Source organism: Camelus bactrianus, chromosome 4, assembly GCF_048773025.1.
Source record: "Camelus bactrianus isolate YW-2024 breed Bactrian camel chromosome 4, ASM4877302v1, whole genome shotgun sequence".
In the NCBI taxonomy this organism is placed as follows: Eukaryota; Metazoa; Chordata; class Mammalia; order Artiodactyla; family Camelidae; genus Camelus; species Camelus bactrianus.
In genome coordinates this window covers 22,645,773-22,673,289 of record NC_133542.1, presented here as the reverse complement: position 1 = coordinate 22,673,289, position 27,517 = coordinate 22,645,773, and the positions used below count along the sequence as shown (strand labels likewise).

Below are 27,517 nucleotides of genomic sequence, written 5' to 3'. Positions count from 1 at the left end.
ACATACTGAAGTCTTTTGTCTACCCTTGAGGCTAAATGCTGAAAATGCCTAAACTAGATGGAGAGCAATCTGGTAACCCCAGGGACACTCATTTTCCTCAATAAACCTGCACTCAAGTCTGTACCAATCTCCTCATTTAAATTTTCCATCCTGTTTGAAGCAACTTGCTGGTAGGTTTTTAAGTTTGTGAAGGGTTGTTACATACAAGTCTGTAACCAGCTGTTCTCTACTCCCATTGGATACAAAACAAGAGGAGAGAGGCTGAAACAGCAGCAGGGGGAATTTAGACTAGACAGAGGACTTTCCTGACAGAAAGTGTTTGATTGTGAAATTAGATGACATTGTGGAATCTCCTATCCTGGGTTAGCACTATTAATTAAAAATTAAGAATCCAGGAAGGAGGTGCCAAGATGGTATAACAGAGAGACTCACAGCTCGCTCTCTCCCACAAATACACCAGGAATTACATCTACAGACCCACTGAACTGCACAGAACACCTACTGAACTCTGGCACAGTGTCTCTCACTTTGAAATACAGGAGGATTCTCACAAAATCCAATAAACAACAAGTTCATATCGTATAGCACAGGGAACTATATTAAATATCTTGTAGTAACTTATGGTGAAAAGAATATGAAAATGAATGTATGTATGTTCATGTATGACTGAAGCATTATGCTGTACACCAGAAATTGACACAACATTGTAAACTGACTATACTTCAATAAAAATATATGTATTAAAATTTTTTTTAATTAAGAATCCAAGTAAAAAATCTCTCACAAACAGAAAAGTAATACAAAAGAATTTATTAATGAAAGAATTAAAAACAAAGTCATTTCTCACTTCAATGGTCTATGTAATGCAGGAAGGCTGTCAGGGCACCAGAGTTCTCAAACTGATGAACCTGGGGCCAAATGTGGCCCTCAGAAATATTTTGTAGCTGGCACAATATGTTTTAAAATTTTAATATGTCTTCTATATTTTAAAACGGAAACTTTTAAAAATTGACGGAAGGCTGATTCACAACATTATATTAGTTTCAGATATAGAGCATAATGATTCAGTATTTTTGCAGTCTATACTCCATCATTAGTTGTTTTTTTTTTAAATTTGGGGGGAGTAATTAGGTTTATTTATTTATTTGTTTGTTAATGGAGGTCTGGGGATTGGACCCAGAAGCTATACCTTCTCCCTCCAACATAAGTTATTACAAGAAAGTAACTATGATTATACAGTATATCCTTGTTGCTTATCTACTTCATACATAGTAGTTTATATCTTTAATTGCATACCCCTAATTTGTCCATCTCCCCAACCTTCCATCCTTATCCGCTTTGGTAACCACAAGTTTGTTTTCTAGCTCTGTGTGTCTGTTTCTGTTTTTCATATATATTCATTTGAATTATAAAAATTGAAACATTTTTACCAAAAAAAATGATAGACTTCCAACTTTTCTTGACTAACGAAAGCTATAGCAATGCTGGATCTATCAGCATTCGCACATGCAGCCGTCGCTGGAGCTGAGTTGCAGCTGCATCCTAAATTGCCAGCTCCTTCTTCAGTTCCTCACCATCTCCTTCCAGGAGGCTTCACTCATTTGCATCACCTGCCTGGTTCCTCTGGGCGTTTGGGTTTGCATCCTGATTTACAGTGATTGATTCTCTTCCGAGGTAATCAATGTGCAGGCTAAGGTGAAGGCTAAGGGAAGTGGCCTTGTCAATAACTCGTAATACCAACTAGGCGAGCAGCTTTGTCTCTCTTCCTCTTACCTCATAATGTCTCCTCTCAGAATGGCTGCTGTTTGGTGGCTGATAGGCGATCTGCATGTCACTTAGATCTTTCCAGGTGAATGAGGACACCGGTCTGGTGTGATCCCACAGGTGAGTCACATAGCCCTGGAGCGGGGCTTTCGTAATGTTGAACACCAGCAAGGGTTTGGGGGTCTCATCCTCCTCACAGTCCAGAACTGACGTAGTCAAAGAGGTCAGGATGAACTGATCCACTTCCAGAATAAACATGGCCATGAATGCCGCCCTCGGACTCTGATTAGGAATGCCAGCTCTGATATAGACGGGCAACCACGCGCTCTCTGACTTTTAAAGAAGAAAGAAAAGATGAAGGGGAAACAATAAAAATGAAGCCATAACACAAGGGTTAATGGTATGATATTTAACACAAAGTCACAGCCTAGAGTGGCATCCAGCAGTGACCTGAAACCAGGCTGCACATTAGAATCATTTGGAGAGTTTTTATCACATACTGATGTCCAAGCTCCATTTCCAGAAGTTCTAATTTAATTTTTCTACAGAGCGGACTACAAAACTGGTATTTTTAAAGCTCCCTGGTGACTCTAATTTGTCTAAAGACAAATAGGTGATTTGCTGAGAAGGGGGACCCACTTTGGCATGAGAAGAAACTGTACTTTTGACTCTGTGTCCAACGCTTATGATTTATGTGACTTTAGACAAATTGTTTAACTTCTAAATCTTGATTTCCACCATCTGTGAAATGAAAGTACCAGACCCCCAGGTGTTGAGTGCAGATTAAACGAGGTAGCCAAAGTAAAGCACTATCAGTGTCTGGCACACACCACCAACCTCCTCCGGCCACACGCCCATCCACTTCCTGTCATGTGGTTTCAAAGGTGATGATGGCAGGATGAAGGAAAATGTCATTATAATTCAGTACTTAGGCAACTGCAGGATGGCTGCTCAGTTGTCCAGTTAGTTAAGACCCTGGGCCTCCAAGTGAGGAGTAGGTGACTGAAATTATAAATTTCTTGCAGCATGGGATCTGAGGTCTCAACAAGGGCTAGCAGCAGGAAGAGTCCTCATAGGAGAGACTGGCTCTCACAGAATTTGATGGTTCCATTGTTGAAAGAACCAGGCTTAATGATCATTAGGTCAGGGCCACATTAGTTCAGTACTGCTGAACACCGGAACTGAACTAGGAGTTGCAATCTGTATGTAACAGAATATTAAAAATGGAGTTCTTCCTGGCTCAATCTCAACTAAAGTTCCAATAAAAGGGTTAACAGACTTCAAAGTAAACGTGAGACAGACACAATAGGAAGATTTACAAAGCAAGTTGTCTGGAACCAGTTCCAGACTCCAGAACCCTCTCCCCACTATAAGGATATAAGAGTTGTGAGAGGTTAAGAGAAAGAGATTTATTTGGAGAGAAAAGTGCTGTGTTGTGCTGAATAACCCCCTGGACTGCAACACCACACACCTCTATGAGGAGGAAGGGTGGGGCAATGCTGCATCCCTTGTCCCAGGTGTCAGGAGAGAAGTCTCCCTCGCACCAGCCTTACAGTGTGTCCTTTACAGGTGGAGCACACAGAGGGCTGATGCTGGGCTCACACCTGAGGAAGCTAAGTGGGCAGAGGCAGGAGAATAATAATATCTGTGCTGGGATCAGTCCAGAGTCCTTGTTTGTGGCAGGAAGGAATATACGAGTGTTCTCAGATAGGGAGCACATGGGACAGAGGGTTGGTCTGGGGTCATCCTGGACCCTGACCTCTAGGGTGCATCTAAGGCAAAGAATCCTAGCAGCAAGAAGCTGGAGGTAGACTTCATATACTAGGAGCTGCAGGAAGAACTGCAACTGACCAATCAGGCTAGAAATGCATTCTTCCAAGATGAGGGGGCTCCCCAGTGGGGGGGGGGGTCTCCAGAGGAACCATGAACTTGCCCCAGAAACTAAGAAGCAGCTTGAAACATCTGCCGGATTTGGAGAGCATGAAGTCATACTCCATCAGTGCTTGGTCAGATAAGACCTCTTTCCAGCTTTCCTCCAAGACCACTGCCCCCAGCCTGGAAGTTCAGAAGCCAGCCAGCAATGCTCAGAAGAAGAGTGCAAGAGAGAAACAGAAGACGACAACCCTCCCCTCCTCCTTGCATGGTTTATAAAGGCAAATGGGTGGTTTGCTGAGAGAGCCCAGAGTGTAGAGTAGCTATTCTTCACGTGCCACTGAAAAACGTTTGAAGATTTACAATTTAAAACCTTAAGGATGAGGAAATCACAGTATAAAAAGACTGATGCTTTATAATAAGACCAATCAAAACTAGAGTTAAGCCTAAATGAGTGCTATTTTAAATATATTAACAGCATGGATACAAATGTCAAAAGAGCTTTCCTGAAATAAAAGATGATGTAAGTAATAATAAGGAATAACAACCATATGCTAGAACTGAAGCGGCAGATTATATAAACCAAGCCTGGGGTGGGCAGGTGCCCTGAGAAAGGATAAATGGATCAATCCTCATAATATATAGGAAGGAAGAGATCTTGCTTCATTTTTTTACTTTTAATATTAAAAAATAGGTTAAAGAATTTTTTTTAATTTAGAACTGAATTTTAAAGTGAGATAAAGAGTTTTCCAATAAGTAAAGACAAAGGCAAAGAAAATATAACCTATATTGCAAGACAATTTTTTTAATTAGCAAGAAAGCAGAAAACAAGATGATAGAAAAAACCCCACATATCCATTATCACAAAAATATAGCTTATACTCCCTTGATCAAGACAAATATTCTGAAATTAAATACCTAATTATACGTGCCTTATATAAGAACAGGCATTTAAAATTATTTACAAATATTAAAAGTAAAAGGATGATGCAAAGTTACCATGTAAGGTTTGCAGATATAACCATATGAATTTCAAAGAGGGAATTCAAGGCAAGAAGCATTAAAAAGGACAGTGTGTGCAGTTAACAGTGATGAAATATACAAGACAATGATTCTCACAAGCATCACTATGTTTAATATTATCCTAGCCAAACCAATGGGAAATAGAACAGGAAAAAAATGAGAAATAATTACTGAAAAAGAAAGGGAACATTATTATCATTAGTGAAAGAGGTAGTTACAGTCTTAAAAAGCCCAAAGAATTGAAATTTTTTAGAATAATTAAATTTGATAAAGAAGCCAGCAAAAGAAAATTAGACCATAAAATAGCTTTCCTATTAGTCATTAGTAACCAATGAGAAGATATAATGGAGGAAAAGAAGACTATATATAATAATTTCAAAAAACAAACTGACCAATCGGTCCAGCCTAGGACTGGACTTAGTAAGCGTGCGAAACTTACGTGAAGAAAACTGCAAACTTTACAGAAATATAGCAAAGAAAATTTTTGCCTTCAAGAAGAGATAACTTTTGCCTGGATGAGAAGACTCAGTATGGTAAGTATTCCAATACTCCAGTTCTTTCCAAAATAATTTATAGTTTAAATCCAATCCTGATAAAAATACTTTAGGGCTTTTTTTAAACTAACATAGATGACTTATTTATCTGGACCTAAGAATAGGTGAGAATGGATAAGAAAATTTTAAAGAGAAGCGATGAGGAAGAACTCACCTGTAAAATATTCATCTATTTTAGAACGTTTATATTTAGAATAATACGGTGCTGGCACAAGAATATGTAGGCAAATCTTAGGAACAAAAGAGCTAGCCTCAAAATGAAGAGATCAAGAGGAAGAAAGGGCAGGAAAAGTTAAAAGAGATTGGAAGACGGAGGTGGCCTTGACGACTCACTCCTCCATCTCAGAGTCTGGAAGGGTGAAAATGACATAATCTGCTAAAACCATCAAAGCAGGACTGAGGTCTCCCTCTCTCCCAGTCTCCCGTGGCCTTGCAGAGTGTGTGTGTGGATCCCCTCTAACAGATGAAAAGAGGTTCTAATAAAAAAGGAGTAGGTGGAATATCAAGAGAAGGTGTGACAAAAGAAGAAGTGACAAGCTGAAGAGTATTGAGGGGAAAGGGAGAAGGTTAGCATGTAACCCTGGTCCTTTCTAAGATGCTTTAGTGATGGTAGAGCTAGAAAGGGAAGTTATAAGCCAATATTATAGGTGAAGGCTACTGCTTTGAGTACTTACTGACAGAATAAGCCTGCATTTCCCATCAGTCACAGGCTGTTCCTCCCACAACTGCACAGGAACTCTCCTCGGTATGGAAGCCAGCATGCACAGCCCATGAACTAGTTCTCTTGCTGTGGATCAGCTGGGGACACAGACGCATAACCCCACGAACTCTACCTTGTATACGGTTTTACTCCTGCGGTCTGTGAGGTCCAGTCGGACGGAGATATAATCAATGTCGGGAGAAGGGGGATTCAGATGTTGATATCGAAGCCCCATCCGCAGGAACTCCTCGCAGCTCATCGTGAGACTTCCTACTGTCTTCAGTCCCAGGGTACACCTGCCGCCTGGACACTTCAGTTCTGTTCCCAGCTCTAGAATGAACAGCAATGAATTAAAATCATCACTCATACACAGTGATTGTAAAATTTGAAAACCAACCCTCCCTCCCACGGATACCTATGCCTTCCCACCGCCCTGAGAATACTCATGTGTAACCTCCAATCATTCACTGCACGGGTTGTCATCACTCTGAAAACCTGTCATTTTCTTTACTAAAAAGAATAGTCAGCCATTTGTCCCATCAGTTCCTTGTCCACCAGAAGTTACCGAGAGAAAAAAAAACAGATGAATTTTCTGGTGCTTGAACATCTCTGATAGAGGCTTACTGTAGCCTTCCACAGTCTGGCCCTGGTCTTCCTTTATAGAGTCCGATTCCATGGCACCATCACGCAGTCTCTGCTAAAATACTCTACCCGCTGAAATTTACTCTCCATTGTGCTTGTCACACACTGGAATCCTGCATACCTTTCCAGGTCCACTTAACCCTTTTACTAAACCCTTCTTGAAATATTCACTGACCATCTGAATCAACCTGCCCTCTTCCCCTGAAAACTAATCATCCCGCCAGTACAGTCTTCATGTCTCTGCCCGATTGCACTTTTCACTCTTGCACAGCACGTGAAGCTCACAGGCCACTCATCTTTCTAGTGGCCTTTCCCACATTTCCCTGAGGTACAAGGTGGGTATTCTATGTCTTACCCAGAAGGCTGCAAAGACTGAGATGAAGACAGTGAGATGGCTGATGTGCAAGTGTCTAGCTATAAATTGCAGTCCAAATTCAAGGTGTTACTATGACTGTGATTTTTCCTTGTATTTCTTGGACTTCCCAGCGTCTAGAACACTAGTATGCATAGAAGACGTGCCCAAAATGTAATGATTAAATGAATAACAGAAGGAGTATTATCCATCAGCTTTTCCTGATCTAAACCACGGCTGCTACCCACAGCTGTACCTCCAACCTGCTCATAAATAATATTTACTCAATTCGCCAACTACCCTTGCTACCACTGCCAGTGCCACCTACTATTAACAATAACAGCTGCCATTTATTGAGCACCCGCTAAGAGCCAGGCACTGTGTTACGCATTTTGTGTGCATGTGGTCTCACATATTCCCATCCTTACATAACCCTATGGAACCGCCACTATCCTTGTCCATTTTACAGAGGCTTAGACAGATTAAGTAACTCGCCTAAAATAAACACGGGAAATAAACAGCAGAGGCCATTTTCAAGCCCAAGTTTTTCTGATTCCGAAGTCTCCACTCTTAACCACTGACTTACACTTTTTCTACCAGCTACAAATGACAAGTAAAACTCTGTCATGGAAGAAGAGGACCATTTACAGATCTGTCAGTTTTAGTAACATCCAGGTAAGTATTAAAAGATATCCTACGAGACTCGGGGAAAAAACTGTGTGGCTGATCTCCGCGAGGTTCTTCCGGCTGAGGCTCCACCAGAACCACCTGGCCATGGGCTGGCAGCCGAGTGCCCACAGGGTCCAGGCTGACTGTACACTCCAGGCTAGCCGTCCTGTCATAATCGAATCTGAGCAGGTTCTTATCAATGGCTCGGGACAGGCCATAGAATTCAGACACCTCCAGGGCACTGTCACTCATACGGATGATGTTACAGTCTGGTTCCAGGAGATAAACCCGCAGGTTAAAGGTTTCCACGAAGGTGTCTGTCTCAGTAAATCTGTGGAGGGAACAGAGCAAAGGCGATAGTGTGGGTCCTCAGGTACTTGTGATAAGTGTCCTTACGCGGCTTGAAATTTAAAGATGGGCTTTCACGAAGCCTGTCTATTATGTAGAGTTTGGATTCTATTTTATCCTCTACTCCCAACATCTCTATTCTTTTCCCTTCACCTTATCTGGGTGTCAACATCTTTTTCTCTGTTCCCTCTCCAATGACCCTTCTTTCAACACCTCATCTCAAATATATCATCAATTCTAGTATTGAATGACTGCTGTGAGCCCAGAGTCTCACCTCGAGCATGTGCGGAATTTAACAGTATCCAGCATGTGTAATTTATGGATTGACTTTTAATTCAGGAGTGACGGGGTGAGGCATGCATCAATAATGCAGCTCCTAACTACGTGTCAGTCATATGGATGTGCTTTCATTATGGCCCAGGCAGGTGGTAAACTCTTTACAAAGAGTATCTCATTTAATTATCACAGGGATCTATGATGGGCGAAGTTCATCCCATTTTACAGATGAGGAAACCGAGGCATAGAGACGTCAAGCAGCTTGCCAAAGGGGCTGGAGATGAAGGAAGACGGGAATAAGCATGCCCCCTGATTTTCTGCCTCCAGCTCCTCTGAATAATCTATTTGAAATCTTCAAGACCCAGAAGACTGACAGGTCCTCTAACTCTGCCCTGTGTGCTCCTCCCTTTATAAACTCCAGGAAGAAGTGGGAACAGCCAGAACTCACCAGCTTTTCAGTCCTTCCAGGCAAGCTTTCTGAAGCTAATTTATTTTTTAACTGTAAAGTAGTAGGACGATCAAATGCCCGTACGTATGCTGACTGCATCACTTCCTAGGGAATCCTTCGGCACCATCCCATTTTGTAAGTGAGCATGTGGTTCATGCCTGTCTTTCCACACTTGTGGTTCTGCATCACAATTATCTACCCATCTTTTGAATCAGACTGTGAGCACCAAGAGTCTATATATCCTTATCTTTGTGTTTCCTATGCCCAGCATGGGACTGATCTATAGTAGGTGATCGTAAGTGTTTATAGGATAATTCACTGTCTGCTACACAACTCTATGTTACTATTAGCCTAGTGCTTATGGGAAATTCATGCTGAGGTATTTTAGCCAAATACTCGTAAAAGCAACAAAACCCAAGTGAAAAATCATATAAGGACTACTCTACTTACACTGAATTCTCAGCTGCTTCTATGAAGTAAGCAATATTATAACCATGAGCTTAATTTTAAATTAACTTTTTATTTCGATATAATTCACATACTCTAAAACTCATCTCTTTAAAGTTTACAATTCAGTGGTTCTTAGTATATTTACAAGGTTATGTAATCATCATGACTCTCTAATTCCAGTTCATTTCTATCATCCCTCCCCCCAAAAATCTACACCCATTAGCAGTTACTCCTCATTCACCCCTCCTCCAACTGCTGGCAACCACTGATTTATTTTCTGTCTTTACCGATTTGCCTTTTCTGGACATCTTACATAAATGAAATCATACAATATTTGCCCTTTTGTGACTTGCTAATTTCACTTAGCATAATGCTTTCAAGGTTCATCCATATTGTAGCATGTGTCACTACTTCATTCCTTTTTACAGCTGAGTAATATTCCATTGTATAGATATACCACACTTGTTGGTGAATTCATCAGTTAGATTGTTTCCTCTTTTGGGCTATTATGAATATTGCTGCCATGAACATTTGTGTACAAACTTTTGTGTAAATATGTATTTCTATTTCTCTCATGTATATATCTAGGAATGAAACTGCTGGATCATGTGGTCACTTTGTTTTCTCTATAACTCAGTATTTAAAACTTTTTAAAATTTAATATGCTTAAAAACAGATCTTGCACTTCTTATAACTAAGGAGTTGATAATCAAAAAGAAGAATTTCATTCACTTTGAAACATACTTTCCTCCTAATTTTCATTAAGAATGTGCAGTTGCAATTTCCATTTTTTCATCATAACTCAGGGGTTGGGTCAACAGAGATACGTATATAAGAACTCCAGGAGGAAACAGGATAGGGTTAATAATTTACCATAGAAAAGCCTCAAGGAAGATGATATAAATACAAGGAACTGAAAGGTCGCTACAAGTCTTGCCTCACCCACTCAGGTCTCTAGTTTCTACTACTAATTACTTACTTGTTTGAAATCTAGTAACTCTCGTCATATTACCTATCCAAAGGAAAAGGACTACACAGAATGGTTATTTGGCAAAGAATGAGCAATGCTTCTGTGCTGCTTACCTGTAAAGTCTAAGCTTCACTGTGTCTTCATCAAGAATTGGGCAACCGTTGTGAGTATACTTTACTTCATTAGGAAGGAAATGGCAGTCAAAGACCTAGTTCACATGAAGAAATGGATACATATATGTGAGGAAATTGGTATACCTCAAAATTTTTCCAGCAGTAGTGTACTGGCTGGAGAAATTATGATCTGTTGGCAATGTGTGTGTGTGTGTGTGTGTGTGTGCGCGTGTGTGTGTGTGTTTTAACCACCACCAACTCCACCCACCCCCATACCTGTCACCATCTTGTTTATATAGTTGTGTCTTGTTCTGCAAGGATCTAAATTATGAAAATTCAAGCAGATCAAACAGGTAAATTAAGCAGTGACTGTCTTTAAATAATTACCTTTTTACAATGTATAGTGCACTTAAAATAAGGTTCCATTTTTCAAAATGTTATTTCCCCACACCTTCAGGGGTTCATAGCAATTGGATTAGAGAGGTCTACCTGCGTGTATGCAGGAAAAGGCACGCATTACCCCACACGCAAACATGCTGTATTAGCTCTCTATGTATTTTTTTTCTTCTCCTTTTATTGTTTTCTTCTCCAAATGGTGTTTTTATATTCAAAGATGAGCCACTTACTATGGACACTCTTGTGGTGGATCAGAGCCAAACATGATCCACAGTTGTTTCTCATTTATTTGCAAAGACTGCTTTTTTTAGTTGTGTAATAGCAGAAATGACTGATGAGACAAACAGCAGTCTCAAGGCAATCTTCTCTATTCAGACAAAAGTATGATTACCTGTACCACCTCACTCAGAACTCTTAAGGAAATTGCTAACTGCTGTATTCTGGGAGCCACAATTTTTACAAGAATTTTTCCTTCCAACCACACCATGACCCTCATTCTGCCCAATCTGACTTGGAAGAGTTCTAAGAAATACCCCTGAGGTATTCACATATCATCACTGTTGAGTTCACAGTATTTAGCCAGTACCTTGTTGTAGCCTCAAACATTTACAGACATCATAAATGTCTCTGAGAAGACTTTCTGACTAGTACAAATTGATCTTCTTTTCCCACAGACATCTTTGGTTCCCCTTTCTAATTGACAACAAGAAAGGAGATAAAGACCTTCCCCATATCATTGACAGATAGTCACGGTAATAAAGAGACAATCTGCTTTGTTAAAAGAAACATCTGTTTTATGTTTTGTAATATGTTTTCCTTTTATAAAAGGCGACAACCATAATCGTCCATAAATTTACTAACTAAAACAAAGGAGAGCTAAATCCTTTTCTAATTACTGTCTAGCTTTGTTTTTTTCCACTTCAACTGCTTTTCAATTACAATTTATAATTAAATTGTCACACATTCCTAACTCATTACTCACTTTAATGGCAGTAAACTGGTTCAAACGAGAGAGATTTTTCGTACTGCTGTATTTCCTATTCAAAAGAGCAAGCTCAGTGCTAAACTGGGATGCTTTTCCACCCTGGAAATGTCTTGCTTTGGGACAAGTGTGAGAAGTGCTGTGTGTGAGGAAGTCTTGTCCTGAAACATGAGGAAAACAGACTGCCATCGACCCTTATCTCCCTGACTGTATCTGGAGGGTTATGCAGACAGAGGTACTGGGGCGCGCCAAGTGCAATCCCTTTCCGAACATCCAATAGGAAAATGAACCTGTGGGTCCGAAGACAAACTTCAGTAATGAGATGGAGACACTAATTGAACAGATGTTAAACAAAACATTTTCTGAGCAAATCACATGAAACTGTTCATTACGCTGCAGGGTGTTGTTAATACAGTCATCTTACTAGGAATGGGCCCACATGAGCCTGCTTTCAACTTCCTAGTAAGCTCTATTAAAGAGTAGTGTTTCGGGGTGTGTGTGTGTGTGTGTGTGTGTGTGTGTGTGTGTGTGTGTGTGTGTGTGTGTGTGTGTGTGTGTGTGTGTGTGTGTTCAACTTCCTAGTAAGCTCTATTAAAGGGTAGTGTTTCGGGTGTGTGTCTGTGTGTGTGTGTGTCTGTCTGTCTGTCTGTGTGTCTCCTTGGCTATGCTTAATTTCAAAAACTCCGTAAGAAGAAAATCCCTCAGGAGGACTGTATCAGCCTGGGTTAAAAATAGGCCCACATTCTAAAAAAGCAGTTTTCACTTAGGAATCTTATTTTTGTTGAAATTAACTTCATAAAAAAAAAATAGGAAGATCACCTGGCAGTTTAAGAAAGTTTTCTGGATATACAGACTTCTGTATGGTACAAGGTTCTGATACTTGACAAAAAGGTGATGAAATTCCACATTTCAATGGAATCCTTTCCACAGAATAAATTTTAGAAGACACAAATCACATATTTACTTTAGATGATATAAATCTGTTTGCGATGTCAGATTTACCTCTGGACATGCATACACTGAACGATACCTTTTAATGAGCCACAGCACGTTAGGGGACCCTGTGGGGACATTTGGAGCCTTGCTCCTTCACCTTGCAGTGCAGACACTCCTAAATCAGACAGGTAGGTTGTTTCCAATCCACACTCTTTTTGGCTCCTTGTGACCAAGTGCTTTACCTCATTCTAGTCATGTGGACGCCTTTTCTGCTCTCGTGCCTCAGAGCTTGCCAAGTGGAGAGGACCATTAAAACATCACTAAAGATGACAACATTTAAATTACTCTCATAGACAGAGCTGTAAGTGCTTAGAAGACAGAGGCTATTTGGGATGGGGAGAGGATACCCCTCAGAGGCTGGCTTAAGTAACAGTACATCCTTTCCAAATTGCTTTCTAAGGAAGGAGAACTTGGTGAATGGCAGGGCTTTGGTTTTGCAAGCGTAGGGCCAGAGCTTAATGCAGCTGGACCATCGGTTACCCCAGGGTGCTCCCAGGAGGAAGTTTTCCTCCCTTCTTTCCTCACAAAATATTCAGCCTCCCTCCTGTATAAATGTTGAACACTTTTTAAAAATAAGCTGATTGGAAGGGATACCAAATGATCACTTCATCAGTCTTTGTAAGGTGTCCACATACATCCTTATAGGCCTGGGTCCCTGCTTCATCAGGGTCCCCAGTCATCTAGGATTAGGGTCCTATTCTGCTGCTCCCCACAAATCCAAGGTTTTGCTTTTGAGCCCAGTGCCGGTAGTGGGGTCCCCACCACCCGCTGCTGAGCTTATTCATGTCACCCACTCATCACGTTTAGTGCGTCTGGGCTCCAGGCACAAGCTTTCCGGGGCCTCTCGTTTCTCCTGAACTTACAGGTGCCAAACACACTTCGGAGGACAAGTCATGTTGGGAGAAAGTGGGGAGACGTTGTGATTACCACACACTTGGGAATACAAGTATGACCTGGGGGGTCATTAGCACATAATAACTTAAAATTTATTTTTTTTTTTACCCTGAGATTGAACCCAGGACCTTATGTGCACTGAGCACATGCTCTTGCCTCTGACCTATAAGCTCCCAGTCACCCTACACTACAGTTTTTTAAGATGCCCATCTGAAGTTCATTGACTAACAATAGAAGATCTCATGGGACCCTGGAGGGAGACATTTAGTCACAGTCACATGAGGAATACTCCGAACAGAAGCGCCTTATAGAGCTCCGATGTGCTTCAGAACTGGACTATACCTGTAATGTGGTAAATGGAATGTCTAGAGATGTCACTGTGAGCTAGCATCCATCCAAGTCTCTAGTCCATCTTTGCAACATCTAGTACCACTTCTGAATAAGCTGATGGAATATATCTCTTCAGCCAAAGGAGAGAGGAAGAACATTAATGCTCATAGTTCAGCAAACAGAAATGCATTTTGCAGAAGCAGCAGCCACATCCAGCACTGAATATCCTCAAAATTGTTCGCATGGAGAGGAAAGTTTAACCACAGTAGGAGCAAATAAAACCTGAAGCAATTTTCTATTGTGCGTAGAGATAAACTCCTATTTTAAGCAAATATAAGAAAACAGACTTTTTAAAACCCAACAAATTAGAGGTTAACTCTTCACCCTATGAAAGGACAGGGCACAGAATACCCTTAAATGACAAAGTTCCAAGGTTTTGATTAAAGAAAAAAAATTATGCAGATATTTTTGAAGAACAGTGAATATTTCAAGTGAACCATCTTCATATCTCTTTTCTATATCTCTTCTCTTACTTCAGGGAATGTCCCAGTAATGTTTACAGATACAAATGTCTCCATGCTTCACTTCTGCTATTCTGCAGGCACAAGAGTGTCCTGAAAATGTTCTGAAACCCTAATATATCTTATCCTAAGGCACCCTGACTGGCAATGGGCAAGATAATTTGGGACAAGAATAGACCCATAAAGACTGACCATAACACACCACACATGAGACGCCCACTCCAACCCTGGGAAGGCTGGCCTTGCTTTCCTTTTCTCTGCCTCTCTCCTTTTCTCCCTTCTCTCTCTCTTTCTCTCTGTTTCCTGCCCCCCTCTATGTTTCTCATAGAGTGGCAATGTACCTAAAATGAGAGGTGTGCCATTTCCTTATACTACGCCTTTTCCTGGAGGGTTAGTTGCTCTGTAAGGTCAAGCAGACTGGTAAGATTTGCACGAGTTCTTTTCAACAAAAGAGGATAAATTGGAAAGACTTGTCAATGTGGTGCATTAGTAATAAAAGAAAAAAACCCACCCACCCATCCGTATTAGTTTGAACCTGCCTTCCTCCACGGGTGTTAACATAAATTGGAGTAACTCCTGTTGGTTTCAAAGTTGTAATCCACGGTCCGCAAAAACATTCAAAAACAAGTTTTACCAATATCAAATCATTACCTTGTACACCTGAAACTAATGTTGTATGTCAATTATACCCCAATAAAATTTTTTTTTAAACAAGTTTCACCTTGCTTAGAAAAGCACTGCGATATTATGCCCGCTAATTGCAACTCCATCATTTCAAATTTGAACATCTTGCAACATTCACCTCTGGTAGTTTGAAGAGAGAACTTATCTCTCTCTCTCCCTCTCTCCCTCTCCTCTTCTCCCCCTCTCCCCACCTCTCTCTCCCTTCCTTCCTAATATCCTCACACACTCACGTTCAACACACCACTAAACAGGAACTCTCAGGTCTAACCTACCTGTGGAGTGAGTTTCCCAACCCTCTGGGTTATTGGCTCATTCATCACCACCTCCACTTTGCAGGCATCTTTCTCTTTGGGGACGGTGAATTTCAGGTCATCTTGAGACAGGAAGGCGGAGCCGCCCTTCATCACCCGGAGCCCGCGGTTGACACTGACGAGGGTGGGGCCGGCCCAGGCTGGGAGCAGCAGCGGCAGCAGCAGCAGCAGCAGCAGCAGCAGCAGGGCGCTGGGCCCGCCCCGGCTGCGGGAGCGCATGCCGCCCGGAGCCAGCTCGGTTCCGTCCACCAGTGAAATCCCTTCAACGAAAGCGAGTTTCTGGGCTTCCTCAGGGGGTGTCAGCTCATAGTCCAAGGGGCAGGGCGAGGGGTCCCGACAACGTGCCCCCAGATCTTAACACGTCCCTTTCATTTCAAACTCAGACAAGAAGGCCTTTCAGGCAGTCCCGGAGCTTTTAATAAAACGCGCTGATCACTCCTGACAACGCCGGCAAGATTAATGGGCCTCCCAAGTGCTCTTTTAATCCTGCAAGTGGGACAAGGGGTTGAAGGAAAGTGAGAGAGAAACCAAAAGATTTATGTGGCCATTCGAAAGACCCCCGCTGACAAAGGAATCTTTCAACCAGCCTATAATTTCAGCTAAATTAAAAACAAATAAACTAACTTGACCTCCAGGCGCATCTGAAAGGCAGCGCAGCCTTTCCATCCCCCTGCTGGTGACTCCGACTTCCGGACTCCAAGGGCCCCGCCGGGATGTCAGGTGTGTGGTCCCACAGGAGCCAGCCCAGCTCCCTGCCCCGGGCAGCGCTGGCTCCTCTGCCTTCAGGAAAAGTCGTTGAACTCTTTGCTTTTGTTTCCTCACTTGGTAAATGAGGTCTATAACCTAATTTTTGTAAGAGAGCTGATAGACTTACTTAAATGCTGTTTGAAGACATGATTAATTCTAAATCAGTGCTACCCACATTAAAAAAAAAAAAAAGGCTGAATAATCTGTCACATGGGCACAATTCTGACTTTGCTGAGCAATGAAGGCACCTAAGAAACACTTGAGTGGAAACTGGAGGAAATACATTTTTTCTAAGTGAACCTCTGGGGTTTTGTTTAGGTGTAGCAAGGACTAGGAATGGAGTAACGTAGCTTCGACATACACAGCTAATGACACAGCAGACGTACATGAGTTTGCACATCTTCTACGATGCTAATTACACATGAAGTACTGAATCTGCACAATCTTTTTTCTATTTTCACCACTTAGAATTTCGTAATTATTCCTCTGTGTTCTGTAAGAACAGAAACGATTTTATCCAAAGTAAAAGGTGCTAAAATAGATTTTTAATGCCAAGCTATGATTAGATGAACCCACGGTGGTCTGTTATGCCCATAAGAAAGGTCCTGCATTTTAGTGGTTTTTAATGATTTCTGTACAAGGATAATGAAACAAACGTCCAAAGGTGTAGGGAAAAAATGCCTCTGCTGTCCACCCCTAATACATTAAGGGAAGGCTCTTTCTCTTGTCACTGTTTGAAACCTCTGACTTTTGAGGTGGTGCATGACGTGTGTCACGTGACACCTGAGGGTGTGCACGTTCCACTGGGCAGCCTGCTTTTACACTGTCAGCCCCCAAATGAAACAGTTGCACCCTCTCCCTGATCATGGTGCCCACACTCAGGCTGAACAAGGTCAGCCTGTTTGGGCAAGAGTGCAAATCTGGTTGTTGGATTTCCATGACTTACTTCCATTCACATCTGGCATCTAAGACCATTCAGAACAGCAGCACATTCTGAGAGCAGAGAGGCAGCGGGGTGGGTAGGTGTCTGCCAAAACTGAGAGAGAAGAGATAAATACTTTGCTTTCTGAGATTTAAATAAACCAAATCAACCCACAAAGGCTGCAAAGACTCTGTGCTCTCGGGCATCCTTATCTCCCTTTTTCTCCTTGCTTCTTCTTCCTAGACTCCCTGACTTCTTCATGTTGGGCAGCCCGGGGTGCAGTCCTGGGACCTGTCTTTTTGTCTCCTCACTCTCTAGCAACCTCATTCCTTGGCTTTAAATACCACTTCTCTGCTAACAAGGCTCACGTTTGTATCTCTATCCTCCTCCCGGAACCTAGACTGTGTGTGCAACTGTCCATTCGACATGTCCCTGTGGGGCTGTGGGACAGGCATCTCCCACTTCATGGGGCAAAAACTGGGCGCCCGGTCTCCCCTGCCTTGGTCTTCTTTATCTCAGCTAATGCAACTCCGGCTTGTCATTTGTTCTCTTCTTTGTCTCACACTCTACTTCTAAACAAATAAACCAAAAAGCTCTGTTTGTTCATTGTGGTGGACAGATCTTAGGGTGACCTCCAATAATTCCAGCCTCCTAGTACCCAGATGTTCCCCTGGGTGACAGGAGAACTTGTGATACATCCAACCAACAGAATGAAACACAGCTGACGGGATGTCATTCTTGTGATTATATTTCATTACATCATAAGGTTCTTTTAGCCCACTGGCTCTGGAGGCTCTCCTGCAGAACTTGAAGAAGCCTCCCTGAGTTCTGCTGTCACAAGGAATCGCATTCTGCTGACAAACTGAACGAGCCTGGGGGAAGATTCTTCCTAACTTAACACACTTTATATGTTTGTTTACATTTATTTCTCACAACAAACCTACAAAGCAGTTTCTATTATTATTCTGATTTTATAGATAAACAAACAGTGGCTTGAGAAATTGACATCACAACCTCAATAAACACTAACATTTATTAAATGCATACTATGGGTTGGGCATTGTTCAAAGCACTTTACATACATTATCTTGTATAATTCCAATAATGGTTTTAGGAAGCAGACAGTGATTTTACAGGTTTGCAAAATGAGGTGCAGAGAGGTTAAGTTACTTGCCTAAGGTCATCAGCTTGACTCGGGAGTCTGCGTCCTTGCTATTGTAACCTGTTTTTGCCGACCCCAGGACCGGTGCGCTTTCTGCTGTATTATGCTGCTTTGCGTTACAGTAAAATCTTTACAATCCTACTCTTTACAATTGCTTCACTACTCTTGGGGTCTCTTCCTACAACATGCAAACCTTTAACAGCTTCCTTTATGGTTCCGGACAGCAACGTGGCTGTTGCAGGAGTTCGTTTTACTGGAGGCAATGTTCTCTCAAGGAAGTAGCTGTGACTTAAAGGTCACATAACGAATGCAGATGCCCCATCCACCAGCATCCTTCTTAGCGCTCCAACTGCTTACACTCCAAGCAGCTTAAAGGCCTCAAGGCAAACAGGCCACTTCAAAATCCCAGTCTATTAAATCAATAAAATATGTGTTGATTTTCTTTCTAACATTCTGCTCCCTCCACTCTGCCGCTGTTTCTAAGATGTAATCTAAATCACAGAATGTGTGGTTTAGGAGAAAATTGAGAAATCAAGTAGTCTGTAGCCTTCATTATATTTATCAATGTATTTGCTTTTTCTGAAAATAACTTCCTTTATGTGTATAAAAGAAATGTATGCTCATTAACTAAAGGATGAAAATACAAAAACATAAGGAAAAGGAAAAAATACACTTTTCCAACACCCAAAGAAAACGCCTTTAGGTTTTTGTAAGCAATGAATATGTATATACGACTTTTAAACTTAATTAGAACCACACTATAAAAGGAGTAGTGTACTGTTCTTTTCTAGTCACATTACACTCTCTTTCAAGCACTTTCCATATTATTAAACATTCTTTGTGATCTTACCTTTCATCTGTGTATTATATCCACATTACATGAATATATTATGATTTCTATAGTCATTGAATTTGTTACTATGTCCATAGACTGTGATGAAAAATCCTTAATTATAATTAGTTTGTTTCTCTAGTTCTATCCTTTGGATAGTATTTTAGAAGTGAAATTATAAGATCAAAGGGTAGAAAACTTATTTTGAGGTTCTTGCTACACATGCTCTCTGGAAAGATGGTGCTAATTTATACACTTAGCTGCCTGGCTCCCTGCTGACATTCAATATCTTCCCCTTTAATCTTCACTCACTTCCCATGTGAAACGTATCCTGCCACCATTTTAACTTGCATTCCTCTGCTTACTTGAGATTTGGCTCTTTTATTATAGTTTTAATGTCCATTAACCATTTGTATTTTCTCTTCTAGAAACCCCTTTATTTTACAGAAGACGGGAAGTCCTATGGCAGTCAAGTGACTCTCCCAGTGCTGAAGTAACTGGTAAGGCCGGAGATGGAGCCACTGCCTCCCAGAATGCCACGTCAGCAAACCAGAACTTGCACGTCCCTGCAAGTGCTCTGCTTGACCAGAAACACAGTGTATTTAGTCAAACAAGCCCCAATCCCCAAGTCGGCTCTGGGCCTTCTCACCCCAAACAGAGCTGTGAAGAGAAGAGCCCTCCCTCGGGCTTCACCGTCAAGACCAAGATCGCAGGGATGGATCTGCTGTCACACAAACTCATCAGAAGGTTTCTTTTCTTAGACTTTGCAACACTCCAACGTCTATCCTGCTGATAAAGGCCACATTCTTCAAATTGTGTTTTTTTAAATGCACATCTTGGAGATGTTAGAAGTTTTCCACAGAAGTCTTCTATAGCCAAATATACGTGAGCACAGAATGCCAAAATCCCCTTTTAATGATTTACAACGTAATATGAGCCTATTAAAGGCTGTAAGTGGTCCTGCAGAAAGAAAGCCTTTCAGCCCAAACTTTGCAATCTTGGAAAAAAACTTTTTTTAATTAAAAAATAAATAAATAAATGGGTTCTTTGAGAAATCATTCAATAGACACTAGGTCATAGAATTGAAATGATTGAAGTGTAGGATGACCACATGGTTTCTACAAAATTTCTAATCATACCTGATAAATCCATACTTACTGAATCTAAATCAGAAATCCAAATTCCAGATCACTCTTTGGAAACCAGACATCTGGCCTTTCTCTACAAAGACCTTCTACTAAAATTACCTTCAAAGGTAGAAAAAAAAAAGGATTGCAGAGGGAAAACGTTTTATGCCTTGATTTACAGTCCTGTTTTGAAGGACTATTAAAGTTTCTTACATTATCAAAGATATTTCCTGGAAGATTAGGAAGTGGCCTAATAATTTATATTAATGTTGTTCTTAGCCAGAGGGTTGCATCCTATAAATTTTCATAACAGCTTGTTTTCACTGAATTCCTTAAACAGAATGGAAAACACTCACTCACATTCACTGTGGTTGACCATACCTGTTCCTCCTTTGGGACTTACCATGGGTGTGTACCCAAACTAACACCTAGGCTCTTCCCAGCCAGAGTCACCCTAAACTGAAATTGATTTTCCTCTTCTGGAGTTAATTCTGCATCCTTCAGTTCACATGGAAACACCAAATAGTCCAAAAGTGAGATTATATTTAAATTCACATTAAATCATGCTTAGGAGTTCATCTTCTAAGAATAATTCCATTTTTAGAATGCATCCTGGTTCTCTGTCTGGAAATGACAAGGTTCATTTGTGCATTCATTGTACAGGCAATTGTTGAGTGCCCTCTTTGTGACAAGGGCTATACTAAGTGCTAGGATTACCAAGACAGAAAAAAAAAAAAAAATCTTGCTCGTAGAGAGTTTATAGTGAAAAACAGACATATAAACTAACAATTTAAAAGCAGTGGTAGGTGCTGTAAAGGTGGAATGCATTGTGTGCTGCAGGAATAAAGAGGAGAGCAGCATTTGACTCTGACTGGGTCTAGGGGAGGCTTCTTGAAGGGGAGAGAGTTGCATTTGAAAGAACGAATAGGATTTGGAACAGTGAGAAGTGGCATGTTTGAAGAGGAAGAGGAAGAGCGTGGTTTGGTCAAAGAATCTACAAGCTGGTGTTGTGCTTGAAGCAGAGTTTTTGTGTGAAAGACTAGCAAGGCGCCGGGCACATAAAAGTTAACTCCGGTGTAACCCCTATCTCTGAGAGACTCAAGTCTTCTGGGAGAGACTTATAATCAAGTACTCTACAATACAAAATGGCATTTCTATGACAGTACATGAGCCAAATGTCCTAATGAGTTCAACAAACTCAGCAGTCCACAATTAAAGAACTTCTACTATCCAGGATGAAACACCTCATCATGAAAAGGACTGCTCAGACATTCAGAAAACTATCCAGCATCGCTCCTTGAGCTGTACCAGGGTAACCCTGACCATCTTACCTGCATGCCACAGCTAATGATAAAATTCAAACCCATCGATGTCTGATGCAGAAAAGAGACCAACCATGACAAACGTTCTTGTGAAAAGACATGCTGTCATGGAAATGCTTTTGATGACTTAAGAAACTTGGGAATAAGTGACAAAGAGTGTCATTGTTTGAACCTGAGTCACACTATATGAAAAATCATGGATTCCTAGAGCTGGAAGGAGCTTCTCCTCCAAATTGTACTAATTTATCATCATCATCTTCATCATCAGGTGTTATCTATTCATTCTGCCTCTGGCACTGTTTTAATACATTTAATCTTCACAAAAACCTATACAGTAGATTCTATTCTAAGGATTCTGAGTCTGAGGAAACAGGTGAATAATGTGTTCGAGGCAAATGCTAATAAATGAGGGAGCTGGAATTCTAACCGCAGCCGACAGGCTCGAGAGCCCAGGTTCCGGAAACCCCGTGCCATACGCCCCAGCACATAGTGGTCAGGATGAGGAAACAGAGGCTAAGTGATTTGCCAAAGGTTAAACACCTGCTTGGGCCTGCTGCTTTATTCATTAATGCAAGCAGAGTTTGGAAAGTAAACCACAGTATCTACTGAGATGTACTACAGCAAAACACTTGCAATTTTTAAAACCAACAAATAATTAAACTTAGCAGAACTCTAGTAAGAATCCTGACTTAATTTCGGGCTGAGGATCTTAGCTCAATTTTGATATTCAGCTGTGACCTATGCATCACTTTTTTGGTTTTTTTTAAAAAATTATATGGTTTTTTTTTTTATAAATAACTTTTTAAATGATTTTCTGATTTAACAGTACTAAAGAAAATGGAAAAGGAGAGAGGGCTTAATACTCTGATGTAGGATTGGAGTTGAAGTGAAAAGAAATATAATAGTGATTAGCACAGAGGCCAGACTCTAAATCAGTTCCCCCAGACCGGTGTACCTCTCCTGGTTCCATCATTTCCTTGAACAAGGTCCTCACTCTTCCTTGGGCTCTATTTCCTTACCTATACAATAATTGATACCTTTCAGGGTTATTAAAATAGTTAAATGTGCCATTATATGTAAATGTATTATGGCTCAACAAAAATCCCCAGTGCACCCACACTGCAAGGCTCAACCAAAGCCAGTCTCCTCTTTTACATATTGAAAAAGTTACCACTGTCATGGTGGATACATGACACTAAACATTTGTCAAAACCCACAGAATGTACAACACCAATACTGAACCCTAACGTAAGCTACAGGCTTTGGATCATCATAAATGGCTTATTAATTGCAGTAAATATACCAGGCCAATACACGATGTTAATAACTGGGGAAACTGGAGGGAGGGAAAGTATGTGAGTGAGAACTTCCCATATTTCCTGCTCAATCTTTCTATAAACTTTATCTGCTTAAAAACTAAAGTGTGTTAATTTTTAAAAAGTCCTAGTTGAGCCATCCTTGGACATGCTCCATGATTTAAGTTGACTTGAGTCTCCAGGGACACCCAGACAGAGTGAGGAAATTTTCTACAGGGCAGTGCAGAGCCATCAGTGACAAAAAAAGAAACAAGGCAAACCACAGTGATGTTGTTCATCACACTTCCTAGTGTTCGACGAGTGTGGTATTGGCCAGGCTACACAGCTTGGTCCTTTCTGAGGATCTGCATATCCCCAAGCTACTCAAGGGCCACTCAAGTGCCATCAAGTCTCTCTGGTTCACAGGACACTGTCCCACATGTGAACACACACCCAGCACCAATGTCTCTTCTGCATACGCATGTGTCCCTGACACCTTTGTGGCCCGCTGAACTTCATTGCATTGGGATGCTTAATTGCATTAAGAAAAGTGAAACATGATCTGCTTCTTTTAGAAGAATTTGGGGTGGGCTGTGGAGAGTGGGAGGGTGGAATGGTGCTCTCAGGCAGTGGGACTAAAAATGCTTCAAGTACTGGTTCAAAAACAAAATCTCTAGAAACATCATAGGCTGCAAATAAAGTATCTGAATGTCTGATTAGATGACTGACTGTTGAATAAATCTGTGCAGGAGAATACAGCAATGCATAAGAATGGCACTGTTTAACAGTAGTGAACACCAGTAAGACAGGGAAGTGTTTTAAAAGAGAGACAATACGAAGCACAAAAGTGCTCTTGGCTAAAATACTTCCTAGAGTCCCCAGGACACAAATAGGCTATTTTTTTAAAGTTGGTTTGCAAATCATTTGTCTAGAGGTGAGAATAGCTTTATCATAGACACGGTGTCCAGACTGGCTGACAAATGCCGCTCAAAAGGCGACGCCACTCTAAGCTGCACAAATTATCACGGTGGAAGATACTTCTGTGGGAAACCACACTACCATATCTGTCCTGCAGAGTGTTGGCCAGAGGTGCTGAGACTCCCTTCCTTGATTTCACTCAGTTCAGCACACTAGATTTCAAGACACCATTTGTCTTGTAACCATGCCCCAGGGGTGCTGTTCTCCAAGACCACAAAGTGAACGGTGCCCTGGTGGTCGGCAATGCGGTGGCTGAGCCCATGTCTCTTGTGGCCTGAGGAAAGGAACTGGCTGCAGGAGGGACTTCAGCCTTACTCCGCTGGCTCCGAAGGAAGCACAGCCCTTGTGAGGACTAATGACGGTCTGTCTTACTGATGACCATGGGAAACGCCAAGCGAAAGAGTTGCCTTTCACATCCCCCCTAAACTAGCGGGGCCCGTCCTTGGCTTCACATCACCATCATCAAGCACCTCCCCCAAAGTTTTGGATTTCATTGGTCCGGGTGGGGCCCAGGCATCTGAATTCAGAAGTTCCCTAGGTGATTCTAACGAGCAACCAGGACTGAGAATCACTGCTGGAAGCAACTGCACTTTATTTTCTTCTCCTTTAAGTGTAAGAATACGTCAAAGGAGCTTTCGTGCCCATGTTGCATTAGGGTCTTGGACGTGTCTGGAAACCGTCTCAGTGGAGTGAGGTGGTAGGACCAGGGCTGGGGATGCCACCTACAAGTCCGGCACCAAGAAGACGCTGAAAGCAAGACCCAGGCTGGAGGTGACTGGAGGCGGGATGGGGAAGAGGAGAGAGAGAGAGGATGGCCCCAGACAGAGAGGAAAGGAAGGAAGCTTTCCTGACAGCCTAGCTGGGAGGGCCATTCCTAGGAAGCCAGTCCCATGTGTGAGATGTACAAACACAAGGTACTGGCTTCTTGAATGAGCAAAATTGTTAGAAAAGGGATAAAATCTAAAGGAAAAGAAATTAACACAAAATTTAACTAGAGAAATTTTGCACTGCCACTCATTTCCATTGCATTCGAACGTTTCCCTTGTGGCGAATCTTTAAAGATAAACTTAAATACACACATGGTAGCATTACATTTTATTACTCACAAGGCTAATATCTTCCCATGCTTTTTTTCATAGTGTGATATTTCAAAATGTGATAGAAGTGGACATTTGGGTTTAAGCAGGAAGTAATAGATCTCCCAAAAATCATTCCTTGTAAAGCCATTACTGATCAGATTAGGAGGAGATTGGAGGCTATCTGCTTCAATCTTACATGCAAAGCAGAAATATTCACGCCTTCTGGTCTGTAATTAAAAACCTCTCACATCACTCCGAAGTCTAATTCCCTTCGGGTCCTAATGGACCGGTTATTTCCTGTCAGTTCTTCAATGAAACAAGGGCCATTCTCTCAGCCCTCTTACAACGCTCCTCCACGTGGTCACGAACCCTCCTGATCCTGCCCATTGGGGTCCATCTCACTTTCTCCAGCCTTCTGCTTGGGGTAAACGATTTCACTTTTTTTTTTTTTTTTTTTTGACTCAATAACAACAACGACAAAACAAAAACCAAAACCAAAGATCAATATTTTGAGGGGCGGAAGGAGTCAACTCGTGTTTTTAAGTAAAACTGTTTTTCACTTTTCATGTAAAGAAAAAGCCAGACAACACTGCGTGACATTTCTGTCACACTCTTTAGCTCCCACACTCCTTGTAGGCAGACCTCAGTCAAGACTTTTCACTAAGGATAAACACTTTGACTAAACTGTTCGCTTTCTAAATACTTTGGCGTTAGGGAAGAATCCCAGTCTGCCACACAGACATGTTACTTAAACATTCTCAGCCTTGCTTCCATCATCGGAACCGTGGGGATTCATCAGACTGAGTTCACAAGACGGCTGCAAAGACAGCTTTTGTTGCTGTTTTCACTACATAAGAAATGAAACTTCCCTCCCATCACAGGCACATGTGCTCCTCGCCATGTCATTATCTTAAAGCCTTGAGTCTTCCTCCTAAAAAGTCTTGGTCTTAAAAGGCTGAAGTCGTAAGTCTTAAAGTCCTAGTTTCAGGCCTCTCTGGCCACAGGGCTAGGAATTCAGACGAGATGCCGGTAAGCGCTGGGCTGTCCGTGCGGCACCTGTGACCTCTGGCCATGTCTCCGTCAGCTCACGCAGCTGTCATCGCTTGCCATTCTCAGCGGAGGCACACACTACAGTGGCGGAGGGATAAGTGCGAGCCCCAGGGTCCTTCTACCAATGCAACCCAGCGTGAGATTTCCACACACTGTGAGGGCCTAGCATCAGAGCAGCATACACAGCCCCAGCCCAGGACATTTCTCTTTATGGGGAGTATTAAAGACCAGCAGCTCCCGGTAAAGCAATTCAGCAACAGTCGGAGGGATGGTATAGCTCAATTGGTAGAACACATGCTTAGCACGCATAAGATCCTGGGTTCAATCCCTAGTACCTCCTCTAAGAATAAATAAATAAACCTAATTACCTCCCCCCACCAAAAAAAAAAAGAAAAAAGAAAAAAGGAAGCAACAATCAAGGCATGAGGCCACATGGCATCTCTGATGCAAGATGGTGCACAGGGCACACTGCTCCCTCCCAACCCCAACAGTCAGAGCCGCACTGCATGGGCTTTATGGCCAAGTGAGAAAGACGAAATGGGCTCCATGTGGGATTTTTGAAAATGCAAAGGTAGTCCTGCTTGAGGAGGTGTCCCTGTCACCCCATCCCAAAGCCAAGCTCTAAATCCAGACTGTATTATAAACTGATTTTTAAATGTGGGTTTATGTGGCTACAGGTTTTATTCCATTTTCTTTTGCTGCAGTAATGACTGAAGAATTTGGAAGATCAGCTATGAATGCCAGCTGGAAGCCTTGGTGTGGTGTACGGCTGAAATTCATACCCCCAAAATCCATATGTTGAAGTCCTAACCCCCAGTACCCCAGGATCTTTAAAGAGGTAATAAAATTAAAATGAGATCCTTAGTGTGGGCCTCAATTTTATATGACTGGTGTCCTTATAAAAAGAGGGAATTCTGACACTGATGGGTGCAGAGGGACAACCATGTGAAGACAGAGGGAGAAGACAACCATTGGGCGAGGCCTGGGAGGGGATCAGCCCTACTGACACCTTGATCTTGAACTTCGAGTCACTAGAGTCGGGAGAAAATCAATTTTTGTTGTTTACGCCACCCAGTCTGTGGTAGTGTGTAATGGCAGCCCTGGCAAATTAATACACGCGGCAAACAAGATACGGAGAGGACATGGGAACCAGCGCTAAGCTCTGTAGGGAGCTGTCTAATATAGTCAAAGGGCCATTCAACTCTTGCTTCTCTCCTACTGATAAATCACCCTCCAGTGACCTTTTACTCACAAATCAGTACCTCCAACAGCAGCTATTTTTATTGTTCCAAGAATCCTAAGTGCTTAAGGCACCCGCTATTTGAGCAAAGCCACCTTTATAAAATGCTGCGGCATTTCATTCAGCTCCATCCAGTGGAAGTCGGTGGATCTCAGTAACAGAGGCCACCGTCAGTGAGATCGAAGGTGCTGAGCTGTGACATGTGGTTAGCAGTGGTCTGGTTTTCTTAAGACCAGGAAAATATTAGAAGAAGACAGTAAGGAGAATAAAAGGGGAGAAAAACAGGAGAAAAGGCCCTTGTGTCTGTCCTTTGAAACGAACTGCCGACGCTCTGACCACCATGGAACGTTCCGGCCCTGACTGCCCTGCTCGGTCATCACGTCACGACCACTTCCCCTACGGTCAATGGCAATGACCTCATCTTCAAAAGGGTTATTTTAGATGATAGAAATGAGCTTGAAATATCTA

The 27,517-nt window shown here is 41.9% G+C and overlaps 1 protein-coding gene across 19 annotated transcripts in view; it reads right to left on the bottom strand.

Annotated features, from left to right (window-relative positions):
- The window catches only part of FREM1 (FRAS1 related extracellular matrix 1), a 148,617-nt gene that overhangs the window by 113,627 nt on the left and 7,473 nt on the right, over nt 1-27,517 (bottom strand). For 16 of the 19 annotated variants that reach the window (XR_006721686.2, XR_006721685.2, XM_074361552.1 and 13 more), the window contains 5 exons: nt 15,257-15,781; nt 10,182-10,276; nt 7,606-7,907; nt 6,047-6,243; nt 1,774-2,097 (listed from right to left, as the gene is read on the bottom strand). Coding sequence is in view for 17 of the 19 variants with exons in the window: in XM_074361552.1 (XP_074217653.1) it covers nt 1,774-2,097; nt 6,047-6,243; nt 7,606-7,907; nt 10,182-10,276; nt 15,257-15,514 (1,176 nt within the window). In the remaining 2 variants the exon portion in view is untranslated. Of the gene's footprint in view, nt 1-1,773; nt 2,098-6,046; nt 6,244-7,605; nt 7,908-10,181; nt 10,277-15,256; nt 15,782-16,988; nt 17,079-27,517 lie in introns of those variants that run through there. The other 3 variants (XM_045509935.2, XM_045509948.2, XM_045509957.2) reach the window with 2 other exon arrangements.